At 40.5% G+C, this 21,325-nt stretch overlaps 1 protein-coding gene across 2 annotated transcripts in view; it reads right to left on the bottom strand.

Moving 5' to 3' along the window:
• Window positions 1-21,325, bottom strand: part of LOC126412860 (poly(A) RNA polymerase gld-2 homolog A-like) — a 171,770-nt gene that overhangs the window by 13,703 nt on the left and 136,742 nt on the right. Inside the window, exon 10 of one of the 2 annotated variants that reach the window (XM_050082725.1) lies at window positions 15,217-15,332. The exons of the other annotated variant lie outside the window; for it this stretch is intronic. Within the exon in view, the coding sequence (XP_049938682.1) occupies window positions 15,217-15,332 (116 nt within the window). The remainder of the gene's footprint in view (window positions 1-15,216; window positions 15,333-21,325) is intronic. 2 annotated transcript variants of the gene reach the window in all.

Here is a 21,325-nt window from a genome sequence, read left to right as displayed (position 1 = left end):
TCGTCCATGTTATTGCATTTATTATTTCTATTTCTCATTTTGCTTGAATTTCAGTTTTGGTTATAAACCCTGCTTCATTTAAATCACCATCCAGGTATTTTGCCCATAGTGCAACAATAATTTATGTTTTAATTGTCTGTATGACAACTGCCATCCAAAAATTTGTACAGCTTGTAATAAAAAACGAGTCTTGATATCACTGCACAGTCACATAAATAGGTTATTTCATCACTTGTAACCAACAGATTGGCATTTTCAAATGTTTAAACAGTATGATAGCTTAATTAAGTCAACAAAGACTAAGTGGAAAAGGAATGACAGAAAGAAAACAAAGGGCTACTGAAGTAGTTCAGACATTGATTAAAATGAAGTGACAAAAGAACACAAATAAAAGAAATTGCATGTAAACCAACTAACTGAATATAAATAATGATAAAAGTCTTTTAGATAAAGATTAAAAAATGAAAAGAAAAATGTACCTGACAAGATTCGAACCAAAAAGCCTTTTGCAAGTAAGGTCAGTACCTTAACCATTATGCTATGTAACCAGTCTTAATTGTCACCATTTTTAAAACTATACAGCATCACACAAAATTCCAAAGTTCTTTTTTCCACCGACTACTCACAAATGAGGGTCCATCAGGATGAATGGCTGCAGGGTGTGACTCCTTGGACCTTAACCTATATCACTGTATCGATTGTTTCAAAAAGTGGATCACACCACTGGAGATTACTCCTTGTAAGTCAGTTACTAGCTTAACTGCAGTTTAACATGGGCTATGAACTATGTTGCAACTCTGCATTTTTCACATTAAAAATGCTTGCCAGAGAAAGGTAAAAGAAGTGACAGGTGACAAAAATCCTAGGACTTTTGTATCTGTAGTCTGGCACGATCATTATATCATCAGACCACTGAGTTGTTTCTGTTCTCACATTAAGCATCACATTTGCATATCTGTGGCCCACCTAGTAACTGACAGAGTAAGTCTGTTCAATGGTCAAAGAAAGGAAAGGGCACACAGTGGGACTGGTGACAGATTTTCTAGGGTTGGGTAAGGCTCCACCCTGCTTATTAATGAAGTTGTTTTTGTAATTGCAGTGGTAAGAAAAGATCTATGTTAAATTACATTTTTAAAGAAATTTTTAAATGGAATTAGCAGGCAACTAAAACAACAGCCGTTAACATTTAATGACAGCTTTCTGAAAATGTTCTTCCATAAGAAGTTGCCTTTTAATGAAAAGAGGCTACCAGTAAAATCTGCCTACGAGCTGGGAATAGCCTCTTACTGATTGTACAAATTTCACGCAGACATACAACAATACTGTGCAGTCATGGAATTCATTGTTTTGGTTAGTTTATTGTCAATGGAAATTCATTCAAAGTTGGTGAAGGTTTATGTGGATCTGCTGCTTCATTTACAACAATTAAGCAATGGGCGGAGAAATTTAAAAATAATGAATAAGTTTACAATATGGTATTGACAACTGGCAATTAAGAGTATAGGAAACTGTAGTTTGTAAATAGAATCAGTACAATAGATTTCATATGAAAAATAAATGTAATTAACGTTTGTGCAAGATGTGTGTAATTTTTATTGAATAACGATCAAAAGCAGAGATATAAACAAAAATCTCAGCAATTTGTGTGATTTTTCATAAGGATTCATCTGATTACATATGCTCATTTCTTACTGTTTATGAGACATCAGTCTAACACTTCATGTTGGAAAATGAAATCAAAGCAGTAGGTGAAAACTGCTCTATAACAGTCTATTTCCTCCAACAGGAAGAATGACCAGTGTTGTTTTTTCTTGAGACAAAGAGGGATTCTTCAGCACAAAGTGGATGAAGAAATATGTTACTAGAGGCTCAAATTAGAAAAGAAAAATATTTAATGGTGTGTTTCCAGGTTTTCTGCATTGTAGTTGTTTCCATTTTATGTATGAAATAAAAACAACAAATGAGAAAAACACCTAAAAGAACACCCTTAACTAATCACACTAAGAAAACCTTAGAGATTGCAAGAAACATACTGTCATTTGCGATTACTATCCATGTGTCCACAATTCTGCTCTAACTTGGAGGCAACTGAGGGATTTGAAGTGTGAACTATTTAACATTCCACCCTATTCACCTTATCCAACAGCTTCTAGCTCCTATTATTCCCACATTTAAAGAAAATTGTGGCTGAGGAACATTTTGAATACAACGAATGCCGCCTTTTAACATCTGTATTTCAGTGACTGAGCATGAATGGCTGATATCAGAATGTGTGGGCAACTCAAAATTTGTATGTAATTTGGACATTTAATGCATATTTATGAATTATCTACATAAATTAATCACTTGAAAATTCCCACAGACGCTGAAATCAGCTGATTATGTAAAACATATAAACCTCTGTCTAACTATTACAACCAAATAAAGAAACAACTTCACTTAATACTAATTGACTGTAGTTGACAATTTTAGATACAGTGCATAACATTAAGAGGTGACAACATTAAAAAATAAAGTCTAAAAATAAAAGTATTTTTTATTCACAAGAACACTTGAGAAATTTCTTTCTTCCCTCATATCACCTCCCCATTCCTGCCACTGAGACACTACAGGATGAATCAAAGCTTGGAGTGTTCTCACACTCAGATCTTTCAGGAATATCAACTACATAAGCTGCTACTAATAAATGAAGAATAGCGTACTCTGGAATAAGTTAAATAGTCAAATAGAATGATTTTTTAAAATTATTCTACCGTTTCAGATGAACGAATTGCATCTGAAATTCTGCTGGGTAATATTCTAAGCCTCATCAGTCTCAAGAGAGTGTTGCTGCCAATACCAAACACATCAATATTGCAGTCTTCAGCCAGTCACATTACTAGTTACCAAGTGTTCCATGTGAACCTGTTGCCATACTGGAAGGAGCATATGAGCCCCTAGTTCCAAGACCCCAGCCTGAGTTATAATGGTTCACTATTATCTCCAGCCTTCCCCTACACAGCTCATACACTACTGGCCATTAAAATTGCTGCACCAAGACGAAATGCAGATGATAAACGGGTATTCGTTGGACAAATATATTATACTAGAACTGATATGTGATTACATTTTCATGCAATTTGGGTGCACAGATCCTGAGAAATTAGTACCCAGAACAGCAACCTCTGGCCGTAATAACGGCCTTGATACGCCTGGCCATTGAGTCAAACAGAGCTTGGATGGCGTGTGCAGGTATAGCTGCCCATGCAGCTTCAACACGATACTACAGTTCATCAAGAGTAGTGACTGGCATATTGTGATAAGCCATTTGCTCGGCCACCATTGACCAGACGTTTTCAATTGGTGAGAGATCTGGAGAATGTGCTGGCCAGGGCAGCAGTCGAACATTTTCTGTATCCAGAGAGGCCCGTACAGGACCTGCAACTTGCGGTCGTGCATTCTACTGCTGAAATGTAGGGTTTCGCAGGGATCGAATGAAGGGTAGAGCCACGGGTCGTAACACATCTGAAATGTAATGTCCACTGTTCAAAGTGCCATACGAACAAGAGGTGACCGAGACATGTAACCAATGGCACCCCATACCATCACGCTAGTATGGCAATGACGAATACACGCTTCCAATGTGCGTTCACGGCGATGTCACCAAGCACGGATGCGACCATCATGATGCTGTAAACAGAACCTGGATTCATGCGAAAAAATGACGTTTTGCCATTCGTGCACCCAGGTTCATCATTGAGTACACCATCGCAAGTGCTCTTGTCTGTGATGCAGCTTCAAGGGTAACCGCAGCCATGGTCTCCGAGCCGATAGTCCATGCTGCTACAAATGTTGTCGAACTGTTCGTGCAGATGGTTGTCGTCTTGCAAACGTCGCCATCTGTTGACTCAGGGATCGAGACGTGGCTGCACGATCCGTTACAGCCATGCGGATAAGATGCCTGTCATCTCAACTGCTAGTGATAGGAGGCCGTTGGGATCCAGCAAGGCATTCCTTATTACCCTCCTGAACCCACCGATTCCATATTCTGCTAACAGTCATTGGATCTTGACCAACGCGAGCAGCAATGTCGCGATACGATAAACCGCAGTCGCGATAGGCTACAATCCGACCTTTATCAAAGTCGGAAACGTGATGGTACGCATTTCTCCTCCTTACACGAGGCATCACAACAACATTTCACCAGGCAATGCCAGTCAACTGCTGTTTGTGTATGAGAAACCGGTTGGAAACTTTCCTCATGTCAGCATGTTGTAGGTGTCGCCACCGGCGCCAACCTTGTGTAAATGCTCAGAAAAGCTAATCAATTGCATATCACACCATCTTGTTCCTGTCGGTTAAATTTCGCATCTGTAGCACATCATCTTCGTCTTTGTGGTGTGGCAATTTTAATGCCAGTAGTGTAGAACAATGTTTACTTTGAGATGCATCTCAGGTTCATAATGACATCTCAACACGAACCCAATAGTGCTACATTTGATCCACACAGCCACCATCCATACCATCATGTACTGCACACTGCTGCTGTTCCAACCTGCTACTGACACTTCCTCTGGAGCTCAGATAAAAACAATCTGCAACAACAGACACAAGCCAGATTGTTTACAACTGTACTTCCTGCAGTTAGTAAGATACCATGTGGCACCAGCCTCAACAGCGAGGCACAAACATCACAGCAAACGGCACTGCCATCATGGCACTATCTTGCTTCCAAGAGTCACAAGCCTCCCCTGGTATCCTTTTGCCAGGCAAGTATTTAGGTTGCCGCCTGACCACTCTGTAGTCACTTCACACTCGAGGCTTTACACCAACTGCGCATAGCATTTCCTCAATCAAGAGTTTCTTCACCAAGTACACTCTATGCTCGACACCAACCACATTTAGCAGATCCTCAATCACAGCTCCTCTGCCAAGCACACGCTATGCTCCGTGCTATCCCTACCTAGCAGTCCACCATAGTCTACCATACTAAGCTGATCAAGGAGCACCTCCCAGCCAAACCAGTGCTGAGTGCATTTTCTTGTCACTGCCTCACAGGACTGTCTCCAACTCTTACCTGAGATCACTGCCCAACACGACCTATCACTACAGACTTTGTCCAGATAAGAACATTCCAGTGAAACATCAGTGATTGCCTGCTAGGACTGAACTGAGTAGTCTGTTCCAAGAAACTTCTTATATTTTGTTTATTAGACCTAATAAAATTCCATTGTTATTGACTATCTGGAAACATCAACTGTAGTGTGTGTTCCCCTCGATAATGAACACTACAAACTTTTGTTTGCTTGTCTCAATGCTATACTGAATACTATCTGTCACTTGCATTGTGTCATTGAAGTGGATTTAAGTCACAACATGGAAGCTGAGCTGTTGTATTACCACCACCACCTCCTCTATATTTTCTTTATGATACTAGTATGTGAAATATTCTACATCACTAGAAAGTTGGTAAAAATACCCCACTGATTTGAGTTTGACTTCATTGTGAAATCCTCCCTGCCTCTCCGTCACAGCAGTAAACCGCACTGCTCCGTTTTTGTCTTCCAGTTGCTCCTACTTCACATATTTCTTATGTCCAGTAAGCACCTCTAAACCTTTTTTAATATAAAATGGGTAGTTCTGTAAAATGACCCTGCACCTTCGGCTGTACTTGTAGCAATTCATTCACAGTTTGTTTCATGAACAGTAACATTAAATTTGACTTCTGTGGAAAATATAGTCATCCCGTTTTATATCAGTTGGCTTTGTTAGTACTGATCACTAGTCCAGACTGTTCATGTTCTTTTGGTTCTGGTTAAGAAGTGCCACAGCATTCCCGTGGAGAGGACAAGATATTTTATTTATTCAAGCAGAACCCCATATCTCGTTAAGTATAATACAACTGAGGCATTGCAAATGACTCAAGTTGTCTGCAATCAATTGCTTTTGTTCATCAGTCATCCACCACACCACCACACAGGGCAATTTAGTTCAGGGTCTCTACCCGTCTCATAATTTTGATCTTTAAGCCATACATTTTCCAACACAGTGCTCCATAGTTGCCACTGAAGCAGGTACAGAGTGATGACTGGCATCTCTGACCAGTCACCTGCTAAGGCATCTTGAGTTTGTCAAACCCAAGAACTGAGGGAGTTTCTAAGTGTCACTATAAAGGGCAAAAGGGACCTTATGAATGATAAAAACAGCACACATTCACAAAAGGGGAAGCAGAGAAGAAACAAGAAAGATTAAAAACAGAGAAAAGTTCAAACAGTTACACTCTTTATCTTGTCCTATATTTAAATTGCTTTTCACTTCCTAAGGAATTGTTCTCACAAAACCCTGGGGGCCACTTACAAATATTATATGTGAAAAGTGGAGAATTTCACTGTAAAGCTACAGCATGAATTTACAAGTACGCAATCACTGCAGGTTTGTTTAAAAACAAGATATTCGAATGGATTGGATATGTGGTTAATGATGGCTGAAGATGCCAAATAGAGGAAGACCTATGAAGAGATGACTAGCTAACAGTTTATCTCTGTGGAAGAAAACAGAAAGGAGTGGAGATCCTTTCTCACGTCACAGCAAGGTGGCCCACTAATCAGCTATTGCAGTCAAGAAGAACATTCTCTCCAATGCAGTGGCTACCTTTAACTCAACTGCTGACGAGTACATGCGACAATGTAATATGTTCATTAAATCTTTTAGGAAAGTGAGCATTCTGACCTATAACACTAAACCTCTCTATGATGCCAAACACATTTCTTGTGGTATCTGCATTTACATCTCTGATTTGATTTCTTCTTCTTTCATTTTACCCTCTTTGGGGTACGCTGGATCAATCATTTCTTTGTGCATTGTTCTTTTCTTAGGGCCCAGTATTTCTTCATGCTTTCTGATCTTTTCCTCTCTCCTTCCAAGATGAAGGGTCTGGACTTTTGTGTAGATTTGTCTTGGAACCTTATGTTTTCATCTTTAGTAATTAATTTAACTGTTCGATCAATAAATGAATTTTCTGAAATCTTTAATTCCACTAGGTCTTTCTCAGTTTCTTTAAACCAGTTGGGTTTCGTTTTACGGTTACAGAAAAAGTCAAAGATTTGATTAGTTAGTCTGTTGGAATTAGTTCTCAGAATATGACTATAAAAATTTATCCACTTTGGATACCTGGTTATTCAGGGATTAAGGCAATGAACAAGCTGATAGGCTGGCCAGGACAGGTACAATAACTCCGATTTAGTGTTCCGGAGTCTGCCTTGACCATCATCACTAAGACAATGGTAAAATCAAAACAATGTAGCTGAATAAGGAAGCAGAGCTTAGAATATTAGATTATATGATCCAAAAAACGTAAAACCATGGCAAGCTAGTGATGCCAATGCCATAATTCAAGAAGTTCTGTAATCCTGAACTTTACCAGGAAACAGCTTAAACTCGTGGTAGGAATCATGACTGGCTGTGGGAAATTTGAGAACCATCTACACGTGATTGGTACAGAGGAAGAAGCCTCTATGTGTAGACTATGGGGTGAGGAGGATGAAACTGTCCCACATCTGAAGTTTTCAATTTTCTTGTAGTGTGTTTCATTTTTGATGTGTATAATCTCATTGTCTTGAAATTTTGGTCCTATGATGTTTCTTACAATTTTTCTTTCCTTTAACTCAAGTTTCTCCATTTGGCCTTTGGAATTCATGTTTAGCTTTTCTGCTGGTGATGGTGAAAACAGGGCTAAATGGCGAAGCTTATGTTCCAGGCAGACCCAGCTTGGGTCTGGAAGTTGTTCAAGATAATGGTGGTGGTGGCCGCATGAAGAAATTGCTTCTAATAAGACAAATTGCTTCTAATAAGACAAATTGCTTCTAATAAGACACAGGTAGAGTGTCCTCTACTACTTCTTAAGGGTACCGTTGGCTTTACTAGAATCACAGGGAATGGAATCGCAAAATAAACTCAGTTTCATTATGGACAACTGTGAGCTTAAGACTACTACTGGTTTTGTCTCTCTGCATTAATCAAATCAAATCAGAAAGAACTGAAAAAAGAGACAACAAGCAAAGTGGAGGAGATGTTTGGTGCAGTAACTCCAGTCTCATCGATCGAACAGAGCAGCCACAGCTTCACTGTATGTGAATGCACATGTCGTGAAAAATTATGGGTGGGTTGCACAGAAAGTGTCGCCACTTCTTTCACAAAGCTGGTCGCAGGTGATGCTCCAAAAATAAACAGTAATACTGTACATTGCCATGGAGGAATGTAATGCGTTAGGATAAGACCATCACAGTCTTACACGAGAATCACCATAACTTTCACCATACTGGGGCTCTGACACACTTTCGACTTTCGCGGTAACCCATAATGATACCATTTGTTGGATTGGCGTTTCAATTTTGGCTAGTACGATGTGGCCCATGTCTCATCCAGTGTTACGATATGGTGTAAGAAAGCCTCTCCTTCACACTCATAGCACTCCGAGTGCGTCTGAGCAGCGTCATAACGCATCCATTTCTGCATTTCCGTCAAGTCATGCAGAACCCATTGAGATGCAATTTTTCGCATGCCAAGGCATTCCTTCAGGATGCAAAGCACAGTCGTATGCACTCATCCAGTTTCATAGGCGAGCTCACGAATCATACGGCATCAGTCGCTGTCCACTAACACAGCAACAGCATGCACTTCTTCTTCAGAGACGCTAGGATGACCTGCCTGATGAGTGACTGCCACAGTTTGCTGACCTTCGTTGAAGGCTTTTACCCAATGTGTCACTGTTCTGTATGGCAATACCGATTCCCTGCGCACCTCTTGAAGACCTTGATGACACTGTCATGCTGTACGACCTCTGGCACATTCGATCTTGATCCAACTCTGTTGTTCGTATTTCAAAAACATAGTGAAAGCGTTATGTTAGAACGCTCACATACAAGTGACTGTGTTTCCCTCGAACATGCACATGCCGGTGACATGGGACAGGCGAGTCCATTTGCTCGAAGGTAAGGTAGGTATGTTAACAACGTGTCCTATCAGTGACACTAGTAGATTCCATTGCATAGTGTCTCCACAGCAGTGGTGACACTATAAGTTCCAACCTACGTTTTTATGGCAGCCCTATCACTGTAATCAGAGTGACTTACTGACAGGAAGTCTTTGATACAATTTTATATCTGTTTGAATGTTCCCTATGAATTCATTAACTGAAATGGCTATCTCCACTTCAATGGGTGTAACTAAAACAACATAATATTCACAGATGCACCATTCGAGATTCAGGATAAATGTATGACACAACAGACTGGTTTGCATTTATTTTTATCACCTTCATTCATGTCCCATCACCATATTATAAGCGTCTACACATTCTGTAGGAGAAACTGTAGAACACAATACAGCATAAACAAATGTCTCTGCATTCATACAAAACAGGTACAACTACCTCAGAGGTAGTATAGCATTACGTATGTCTAGTATTATACATGCCAGCATTGAACAAATGGAGAAGACACAATGTCTGCAAAGTTCTCAACAGAGGATGGTTTGAAGAGGCTCACAAGAATTTCAGATCCCTTGTACAACATAAAATCAATAACATATTCAATTAGACCTCTATCAACTGCTATTACTGGGGAGATAAACATTTCCTACAGGAAATCAGATTTCTTTTTATTTTATGAACTATTTCTGTGAATGCAAAGGTCAAAAATAATGTTCACATCCATTGTTCAACAAACCAGTATTTTCTACCGAGATGGTACACTATTTTCACTGATCGTCTGAACTGACAAACTCCCTCTGCAATGCCTTTCTAGTGAATTCAATTGATAGATTTGGCACCATTTTTATGGCCTCCCAGGTCTGATGCCTAACACCCTTAAGTATCTTTTTTTCCAGTCATGTTAAAGTCTATTTTTACCAAACTCCTGAAAAAGGCAACAAACAACTGGAGACTAGAATCAACAAAGCAATTACTTCTGCTTATGAAGACAAATTTCACCAAGTGTGAACAGATTTGAAACACAGAATACATATTGTACCTGCCACAACAGGTTCATGTATTACATTGTTTCAAGGAATAAAACAACTTTTTTAATTGGTGTGCCATTTCAACATTAATTCTTCTACATATTGAGAAGCTTGTTTACTGGGAAGAGGAAATGGAAGAAGGGCAGAGGGCAGGATGGGGGTGGTGGATGAGGCAGGCAAGCACACCAGTCCATTATCATCGTCAGCGTAGAAAACAATACTGCACAGTGGATGGAGGAAAACACACCCCAACAGCTGGAGAATGAGCGGAAGTGCAGATCCACGTTGACTAAGGATGTGAGAGGTCTTAGAGCATGATTGACATGATGCACCATGTACGGTGCCCTTCCCCAATTGGCTCGCTCTTCGGGAAAATTTAGAAGAATAGAGGTCAAAAATGACAGGAGACCATCACATAAAGGCCAAAATGTATTAGACTCCTTTTAGTCGGCTCTTACGACAGGCAGGAATACCTCAGGCCTAAACCCTGGACCCAAAGGGGGACAATGTAAAAAAAATTTCCTCACAAATCTCAAGAGTGTATTTTCCATCAGCAGCTACATTATATGTGAAAAATAATTCCTCTGGCAGTATATGTTACACAAATTGGGAATCTTTCATGATGGGTAAGGAAAAACATTCAAATTCCCCCCTCCGAAACTACACGTTTTACAATGGTGTAATTTTGCATGAACAGAAAGGGAAATATGTGGGGAATGTCTGCGCAATGAGTTGCAATTAGAGTTAGTAGTGCAGAAGTAATAAATTACAACATCATGCCTGACAAAGTTTTACTGCATGAACAGTGAAGATGTAATAAGCAATCTACTTCTTTCATTATATTGTGGGGGTGACACTGGGAAAAAAGTGTTGAAAAGGTTTGAAACTATGTGCACAGTTTATTTCAAGTCTCTAAGAGCTCTCATTGTCAAACACTGGATGAATATAGCCAGGGTAATTTGTATGTTGTGAGTTACACTGCCTCAAGACACACACACACACACACACACACACACACATTTTCAACTTTAATCCTTGACTTATTATGTTACACTTTTAACATAGGATTGCAGCTCTTAATGAACACACTATGACAATTTCAATTTGTTCAGTCAGTAATTACATGAAATACATGCTGACCCTGAAAGTCAAGAGACAGGAAAGGCGCAGCTGGAATTGGGTGAGCATTTTAGCTGTTTAGTGATATAAATAACAATACATCTGCATTTATTGCCTGCAAATCACTGAAGTGTGCGAGAGTACCTTCTACTCTTTTCTTCTCATTTCAGTCATATACAGTGTTCGGTAAGAATGACTGTTTGTACATCTCTGTGCAAACAGAGTTTTATATGTGCAATCCATATAGGATATACATGTAGGGGGCTGGAGAATGTAGTTCCTGCCCTGGAAGATGGATCTTAAAGTTTTATAAGCAGGTTCCCACATGATGTCCTATGGCTTTCTTCAACAGTGTGGCAGTTACGATTTTGCAACATTTTTGTTATAAACCCTCATCAGCCTGTGCCTGTGACCAACTGGACCATTTTTCTCACACACATTCAATGCCTTCTTACAGGTCAATTTTTCCAGCATCCTAGCAATGAAGTCTCACATTTGTTTTATCTAAAGTTGAGCCTTTGTGGTCTCTCCACTTCACACATCAGTGCAGTGTTATTCCCAAATACATTTACAATGGGGTCAGGTGAATACAGGGTTCAACAATCATGAAAGAAGGTTGTATACATGGAAGAACCCTGGGGATACTATAAGGTTTCAGATAGATTATATAATGGTAAGACAGATTTAGGAACCAGGTTTTAAATTGTAAGACATTTCCAGGGGTAGATGTGGACTCTGACCACAATCTATTGGTTATGAACTGTAGATTAAAACTGAAGAAACTGCAAAAATGTGGGAATTTAAGGAGATGGGACCTGGATAAACTGAAAGAATCAGAGGTTGTACAGAGTTTCAGGGAGAGCATAAGGGAACAATTGACAGGAATGGGGGAAAGAAATACAGTAGAAGAAGAATGGGTAGCTTTGAGGAATGAAATAGTGAAGGCAGCAGAGGATCAAGTAGGTAGAAAGACGACAGCTAGTAGAAATCCTGGGGTAACAGAAGAGATACTGAATTTAATTGATGAAAGGAGAAAATACAAAAATGCAGTAAGAAGCAGGCAAAAAGGAAAACAAACGTCTCAAAAATGAGATCGACAGGAAGTGCAAAATGGCTAAGCAGGGATGGCTAGAGGACAAATGTAAGGATGTAGAGGCTTATGTCACTAGGGGTAAGATAGATACTGCCTACAGGAAAATTAAAGAGACCTTTGGAGAAAAGAGAAACACTTGCATGAATATCAAGAGCTAAGATGGAAACCCAGTTCTAACCAAAGAAGAGAAAGCAGAAAGATGGAAGGAGTATATAGAGGATCTATACAGGGTCGTAGATCTTGAGGACAATATTATGGAAATGGAAGAGGATGTAGATGAAGATGAAATGGGAAATATGATACTGTGTGAAGAGTTTGACAGAGAACTGAAAGACCTAAGTCGAAACAAGGCCCCGGGAGTTGACAACATTCCATTAGAACTACTGACAGCCTTGGGAGAGCCAGTCCTGACAAAACTCTACCATCTGGTGAGCAAGATGTATGAGACAGGCGAAATTCCCTCAGACTTCAAGAAGAATGTAATAATTCCAATCCCAAAGAGAGCAGGTGTTGACAGATGTGATAATTATTGACCTATCAGTTTAATAAGTCACGGCTCCAAAATAATAACCCAAATTCTTTACAGATGAATGGAAAAACTGGTAGAAGCCGACCTCGGGGAAGATCAGTTTGGATTCCATACAAATGTTGGACCACGTGAGGCAATGCTGACCCTATGACTTATCTTAGAGAATAGATTAAGGAAAGGCAAGCCTACATTTCTAGCATTTGTAGACTTAGAGAAAGCTTTTGACAATGTTGATTGGAATACTCTCTTTTGTATTCTGAAGGTGGCAAGGGTAAAATGCAGGGGGTGAAAGGCTATTTACAATTTGTACAGAAAGCAGATTGGAGTTACAAGAGTCGAGGGACATGAAAAGGAAGCAGTGGTTGGGAAGGGAGTGAGACAGGGTTGTAGACTATCCCCGATGCTATTCAATCTGTATATTGAGCAAGCAATAAAGGAAACAAAAGAAAACTTCGGAGTAGGTATTAAAATCCATGGAGAAGAAATAAAAACTTTTGAGGTTCGCCGATGACATTGTAATTCTGTCAGAGACAGCAAAGGACTTGGAAGAGCAGTTAAACAGAATGGACAGTGTCTTGAAAGGAGGATATAAGATGAACATCAACAAAAGCAAAACGAAGATAATGGAATGTAGTCGAATAAATTCTGGTGATGCTGAGGGAATTAGATTAGGAAATGAGACACTTAAAGTAATAAAGGAGTATTGCTTTTTCGGGTGCAAATTAACTGATGATGGTCGAAGTAGAGGGGATATAAAATGTAGACTGACAATGGCAAGGAAAGCGTTTCTGAAGAAGAGAAATATGTTAACATCTAATATTGATTTAAGTGCCAGGAAGTCGTTTCTGAAAGTATTTGTATGGAGTGTAGCCATGTACGGAAGTGAAACATGGACGATAAATAGGTTAGACAAGAAGAGAATAGAAGCTTTCGAAATGTGGTGCTACAGAAGAACGCTGAAGATTAGATGGTTATATCACATAACTAATGAGGAGGTATTGAATCGAATTGGGGAGAAGAGGAGCTTGTGGCACAACTTGAGTAGAAGAAGGGATCGGTTGGTATGACATGTTCTGAGGCATCAAGGGACCACCAATTTAGTACTGGAGGGCAGCGTGGGGGTAAAAATCATAGATGGAGACCAAGAGATGAATACACTAAGCAGATTCAGAAGGATGTAGGCTGCAGTAGGTACTGGGAGATGAAGCAGCTTGCACAGGATAGGGTAGCATGGAGAGCTGCATCAAACCAGTCTCAGATCTCAAGACCACAACAACAACAACAACAACAACAACAACATCATTTACAATGTAGCTGATACTAGTTGTAACTCATTAATCGTGTAGTCAAAGAAAGCCATTGTTATACATAGTTTCATGAAGTACACATATTTTCATTTTCCTAAACTAAGAGCTAACACTGTCTTCGTAGCACACTGATATTCTGCCAAGAACTAAGTTGATATTATTGCTATTTTTACCACATATATCTTCCTCACAGATAACTGCATTATTTGCAAAATGCCTGAATTTGCAACTTACAGTATCAATTAAGCCATTTAAGTGTAATTAACAGCAAAAGTCTTATTACATTCCCCAGGTGCTGAGCACCTATTACTTCAGCATCTGCGGATGACACACTGTTCAGCATAAAGTCCCGCACCCTACTGCCAGGAAATGTTTGATCGACCTGCAAAACAGATTACATACACCATAGGGATCCTCTCTCTCTCTCTCTCTCTCTCTCTCTATCTCCCCCCCCCCCCCCCCACCCACCCACCACTTCCATGATTGATGTTTCCAGATCCCATGTTGATTTTCACGGAGATGATTACTATTTTGTTCCAAGAATATCAACACTTGGACTCTGACACACACGCAAGACACAGCATCACAAATAATGCGAATGGGCAGGCTAGGATTTCAATTTTCGGGTTATTTTCCAAATGGTACACTATTTGTAGCAATTTGTCATGTGAGTCGGGAAAAATAAATTCAAAAAATATGAAAAAAAACCGTGGCAACTCATAGAAAAAAATATTAATTTCCTGGGAAAGAACATAGGAGTCAATGGAAATATGGTTTCAGATACAATGCAACAATCACTGACAAGACCCACATATGCCATTCAAGTTACCCTCTTACTTGTTCAGATACAGCAAGTAATTTATGAAGCTATATATTTTCAATTATTTGTGAAACTAGTATCAAAGGTACTCCATTATTAGTAAGGGCATTAATACCCAATACTTCAAAGTCTTCTGAAAGTACATCCCCAAACTGATTCACGAACTTTTTCCTGTTCTTTGAACAGGCTACAAGGCTGAAGCAGTGGCAGCAGTGGGGAAAAAAAATTTTAATGCTATATTTTGGTTTTGTAGTTGGCATGGTGATGGCACAAGCTACAGTAACAATTTTAAGATGCAGTGGTAATGGGAGTAATGAAGCACTTGAGTAACAGGTATCAGTACTGAAATTACCTTCAATACATAAGTATTTCCACTGATGAGGATCGTTCTTGTAAGACCGCACGTGACGGCATTCTTCTATGGGGATCTTTCCAGCAACTCTCACAGAAATAGCATACTGGCTGAAACTAAATTATTTTTTTGTAATCCACTGCTGTTTCACAAGAAGAAAAATAAAAATATACACATATCTTCATCAAAATAAGTCAACAACATAAGTAATTCTACAAACCCTATATTAAATAAGAAATTAAATTAAATGGTAGTTTTATAAAATGAACAGCAAACAAGAGGAATGCTTCGTGGAGTAAATGACATCAGCCTAGTTGACATCAGCTTAGTATGTCCACTTATATATAGAGAGAGACAGACACCTAACATCTTCACCTTAGGTATTTTTTGGTTTATCAAAATTGGCTGCCTGTTTTTAATCCAGATAAACTGTCCAGAGGGGTTGATGATGAATCGAGCTGACATCTGTGTGGTGAATCATTCAAGTTGCAGTAAGAAAAGAAAAAATCTTAATTTCAAATTCATATTCGTAATTTCTGAAACACACAGTTCACCATTTTAACAGGTCCTGTAACTTATTGTCTAGGTGAAAACAGATTACTAGTACTCTTAATGAGTCAAATAATATTTGAAGTGAAAAAGTTAGTTATCTCAACCTGTTCATGAGAATGAAGGAACTACTTGCAGATAAAAAAACAGAACACACACATGAAAGTAACTATGTGGGACTACATCATGTAGGACAAACAAATACAAAATTCATTGAATGTAAGCCAGCAAGTGTCATTGGTGATACTATCTTATTCACTGGATCGATACTGTTGTTCACTTTGTTGAAGGACTTAGTGATATTCAGTGCTCCTCCTTCCATTAAGTATAGCTTCAAACCACATCATTTGGTTAGCACGAATTGTTCCCTGAGAGTGCACAAGAAATTCTTATTATTTTACCATACAGTTGATCACATCCAATACTCCATTATTTCATACATCCATCTTCTATTTTGGATGGAGAGCGAGACAACAGATGGTCAGTATATGAGAATTAATGGTCACATCTCCAGCTGTTTGTTGAAATCTCTTTATACAAATGCAACTGGCTTCGACGACACACTCTACTGACACAAGGTGGATACATAAACAACTTTCCATACTGCCATATCCCCTGTTATCACAGTATGGAAAGTTGGTTATAGGTCCAAATTTGCCAATACACGGATATGACAATGGTGCAGTGTCAGCAGAACCAGCCACAATTGAGTAAAGAGATTTGAAAACAAGGCTGAAGGTGATACCCCTAATTGTTATACTATTCCATAAGTATTCATTAACATTGTTAATACACTTCAACACTTTCAGGGCTGAAGCAAGACCTTCAGAAAACTCCATATTTAAATAACTTGAAAATTATATCAATCATTTGATCTATATACATCCAATTTGAAAATTGTTACACTATCATTTGTAATTAAACTAGTCACTTTATAGCAGGCTGTTCCAGCTCATGAGCTTCATGCTGAGCTGCAGAGCACTCCCTGCTCCACAGAGCACTGTTGCTTGCTGTGGCCAACGAAATGGGCTGGTCACACCTTAAATGATTGCCAACATCATACTCTTCGCAACTATGACATAGTGACTTACTACCTCGGGGCAATGGAAAGTTAAGGAATGTTTTAAAACAAATTGCATAAGTTTATTGGGTATCTGAAATCAGATGTTTTTTCTTTGTATCATAACAAGAGCGATAATATCTGGCATGAAAGTGCTCGCAGAATTAATGAGCAAGACTGCCTTCAGTGTCTCGTCCAGAAGAAAAGATTGTTCCTTGGTTTGTATTCTTTTCATTGTTCAGAAAAGCTGCTTACAAGAATACATAGAGCCAAACATGCACATGATCTGCGCAGAATCTCTGTGCAGCTTGAGAAATGTTTTTTGCTGTTATGAACAATACCACAGTGACAAATTAAATATTTGTTTTATTTCATTTTAGGGCACAAAAACAACTAAGGTCATAAGCGCCCTTGTCAGAACCTTAGAACGTAACAACTAGAAAGGAGTTAAAGCAACTCTGTGTTAAGCCCAGTTGATGGAAGGAAAGAGCTAAGAACAAGAATTTTCTCTTGAAGGAAGGTCCACAAAATATGCCACAGAGACAACAAAGATACCAAACTAAAGTTTAAATATCCTTCACCATACTGCTATGAAGTAAAATGTGGTCAACAGCACACACGTTGTTCACTAATAATTCAGACGGCAAACATATATCAGAACATAAATGGTTAAAAAAAGGGCATTCGGTCAGGAAATGGCAAACAAAGATTGATGACAATGAGCACAAAGTGGTGGGGGATTACCACTTAACAAATGGCGATAGCTAAAACAACAGTGCCCAGTACGCAACCTGGCTAAAATGACCTTGCAGCAAGTGGACCAAGAGGAGGTCGGCCAAGCGGCTGAGAGAGGTTTAATCCCCTGGAACTTGTTCGCATGAAGGAAGACCAGCTGTGATGCCAAAGTGACACCACCCGCTGACAGACAGTAATACGGAGATCATCAGAAGGAATGGATGAACTAGTGGCCCAATGTAGGAGGACTGCAGCCTCGGCAGCAGCCTCGTTTCCTGTCAGACCGATATGATGAGGAACACACACAGACATCACAGTGGCTCTCTCAAGAGTGAGCAGGTGGAAGCTTTAGCTTTCTTGATCCAGTTTCACTAAGGGATGGATTGTGTACAGCACACACAGCATCTGAATGGCAACTAGAGAGTCAGAGCATGTGACAATTGATAAGCCTGTGTCGCCAGAAGTACTGCATGGCCTGATAAATGGCGAAGAGCTCTGCTGTAAATGCTGAGCAGTGTTCTGGAAGCCGATACTGAAAATCCTCACTGCCAATTATGAAGGCACACCCAACTCCATAGCTCAAGAGCCATAGTGTATATAAAGGTAATATCGCTAAGTTCTGTGCGAAGGTCAAGAAACTTACAGCAACAGATCGAATCTCGAGTAGTTTCCTTAGGAAGAAAATGAAATCCAAGGTGAACACAGGTCACTGCATGAAGCAAAGGTGGTAAAGGGTTCACATCCATTGGGAAAGTGGCAGGTTGTGAGAAGTTAAGCTGACTCCAGGAAGTAACAGAGAAATGGGATGTGCCCCATACTGGTGACAAAGGAGTCATCGAAGAAGGAGGCAGAGGATGGGTGGCAGGATATGGCAGACAAATGGCATGCGTGTCCAGTGAGGTGAACATCAGGTCAGTATGACAGTGGTAGTTTGGCAGCTTCTGCATAGACATTCTCAACCATGCTAGTGTAAAAGGCACCAGCGGTCCAACAGGATTCTCAATAATGCATTGTATTTAGAAAGCATAAACTGGATGGACATGCAGATGCATAAATGAAACACCCATAGGTGAGTTTCAAATGAACAAGGGATTGGTACAAATGTAGTAGGGTAGCCCAACCTGCTCCCCATGAAGTACAGCTTAGGGCATGTATAGGACATTGAGGGACCAGATACAGTGGGCAGCCACATAAGGTATGTGGGACAACCACGGAAGTTTTCTATCAAGCACGAGCCCCAGGAATTTCATAGTTTCAGCGAACAGAAGAACAACAGGTCCAAGATGTAAAGACAGTGGAACACAACCACTGCACTGCCAGAAATTCATACAAACAGTTTTGTCAGTGGGAAAGCGAAAGCCATTGTCGATGCTCCACAAGTAAAGATTATCGAGACATCACTGAAGACACCACTCAAGGAGACAAGTCCATAGAGAACTGCAATAGGTCACAAAATCATCAATGAAAAGGTATCCAGAGATGCCCAGCAGGAGAAGTCCATAATAGGGTTAATGGCTATAGCAAAGAGGACAACACTTGGGACAGACCCTGACACACAACGAAATGTCGAGGTCCGTTACATGGTTTGACATAGTAACGAGGTGGTGAACTACAGAACAGCCTGCTCAAAATCCATATTTTGCAGTGATTAGTAAATTGCGAGACTTGAGACACCATATCAACTGGGCACGAATCATATGTCCCATCACCTTGCAAACGCAGCTGGTGAGTGAAATGGGGTGGTAGCTGGAAGGAAGGCATTAGTCCTTACCGAGCCAAAGTATGGCTATGACAGTGGCTTCACACCAGCATCTGGGAAACGTGCCAGTTGCCCAGGTGCAATTCTACACATCACGTAAGAAGTGCTTGCCTGCAAGAGAAAGGGGCTGCAACATCTGAATGTGAATACCGTCCAGCCCTGGGGTGAAAGATCAGGATGAAGTGAGAGTGTCATATAGCTCCCATAGTAATGGCAGCATTGTAGCATTCACGATTCGGAGAGGAAAAATGTATCACACCCGAGCCTTCTCAACTCATTTCCGATGGAGGAAGCCAGAGCGATAGTGGATGGAGCTCGAAAGCAAAATAGTGGCCTAAGATGCTGGTAACAGCGATGGGGTCCACAATGACATCATCTGCAACAGAAAGGGGAATGAACCTTGGTCCCAGAGTGTCATCAGAGATTGGCCCACATGACAGAAGAGAGAGTGGGACTGTTAAAAGGAACTAGTAAATAAAATCCAGCTAGCTTTTTAGCTAACGTGAAGAATGCGACGAAAGTGAGCATGCAACTGTTTATAACGAATAGAGTTTGCCAGAGTAGGATGACATTAAAATGCAGAGAGCATGTCTCTGTATGCAAATTGCATCGTGGCATGCCTCAGTCCACCAAGGGACCGGGAAATGGCGCAGTAAAGGTGAAGTGTGAGGAATGGAACATTCTGCAATGGTAAGCATAATGTTTTTAAGGTTCTACCTGGTGATCACAACTGGGGAAATGTTGTTCACCGAAGGTTGCCAGTTGAGCTTAGAAAGCTGGCAATTGATTTTACACATAGGTGCGGTAAGAGTCAGCAAATGGTGAGCACACTGGAAATAGTTGCTCGAGTATGTGTCAGTGAGAACGGATCACTCAAGATGACACACACGCTGGGCAGTGCAGAACAGGAGGCCCAAATGGGAATAGGTGTGCATGGAGTCTGAAAAGAATGTGGGTGCTCAAGTGTTAAGGGAGATGAGGTTAACTTGACTGAGAAGGTCAGCCAAGAGGGCATCACTCCAACAGGTTCTGGAAAAGCCCCAAAGGAGATAGTGTGCATTAAAGTCACCAAGCAGCAAAAAGGGGCGAGGGAGTTGCCCAATAAGCTGGAGGAAGTCTGCCATGGTGACACTCCATGATGGAGGGATGTGGACAGTACAAAGAGAAAAGGTGAAGTGAGTACTGAAAATGTGGACTGCAACAGCATGCAGCCGTGAGTTCAGTGAGGTGGTTTGGCTATGATCATCATCTCAGATCAATAATGTGATTCCCCCAAGAGATGGAATGCCGTCCTTGAGGAAGGGAGGCTAGGGTCAAAGCAGACCAGAAAGAAATGCGAGCAGTCTAAGCAGTTGCGAGGATGCAATTTTGTTTCCTGGAGGCAGAAAACAAGTGGAAGCTGTGATTCCAAGAGCAGCCGTAACTCTTCCTTGTTGGATCTACTGCCACGAACATTCCATTGGGGAAGAGTCATGACGGGGGAAGAGGAGGAGGAAAAAAATGAAGGTTTGTCATCTCGGCAGCTGCCGAGTGCCAGCCTTCGAAAACTCACTGTGACAGGGTGCAGAGGCTCGAGGTTCCTGTTCCATAAGATCTACAGAGGCATCAGAATTCTCACTGGGTTAGCAGACAGATTCCAGGGCAGAAAAATGGTTGGCGATGCAGAGCAGCGAAACGGAGGTCAGCAAGGTGAGAGTATCACGCACTGACACTGTGTAAGAGGATCTCCGAGTCGGCGAAGGAGAAGACCGTTTGCCTTTGATCAATTTCTTGGAGCCTTTGTGGTTGGCAGATGAAGACGAAGATGCTTGTTGGCTGGAGGGACACAATGAGTCTTCGCGGGAATATTCCTTTTGACCTTCCCAGTCTGCTGGCTGTATAGCAAGCGATTCCACTGCTGGAGATGAAGATTTGGTGGCTTATTGTACAGCTGGAGGAGAAGGAAAAGAAGGATACAAGGATGCTACTGTGACACTTGGTAATTATAAAATCTTGGTGTTGAATTT

The sequence above is a fragment of the Schistocerca serialis genome, chromosome 7 (assembly GCF_023864345.2).
Source record: "Schistocerca serialis cubense isolate TAMUIC-IGC-003099 chromosome 7, iqSchSeri2.2, whole genome shotgun sequence".
NCBI lineage: Eukaryota > Metazoa > Arthropoda > Insecta > Orthoptera > Acrididae > Schistocerca > Schistocerca serialis.
This window is presented reverse-complemented; position numbering and strand designations above follow the sequence as displayed.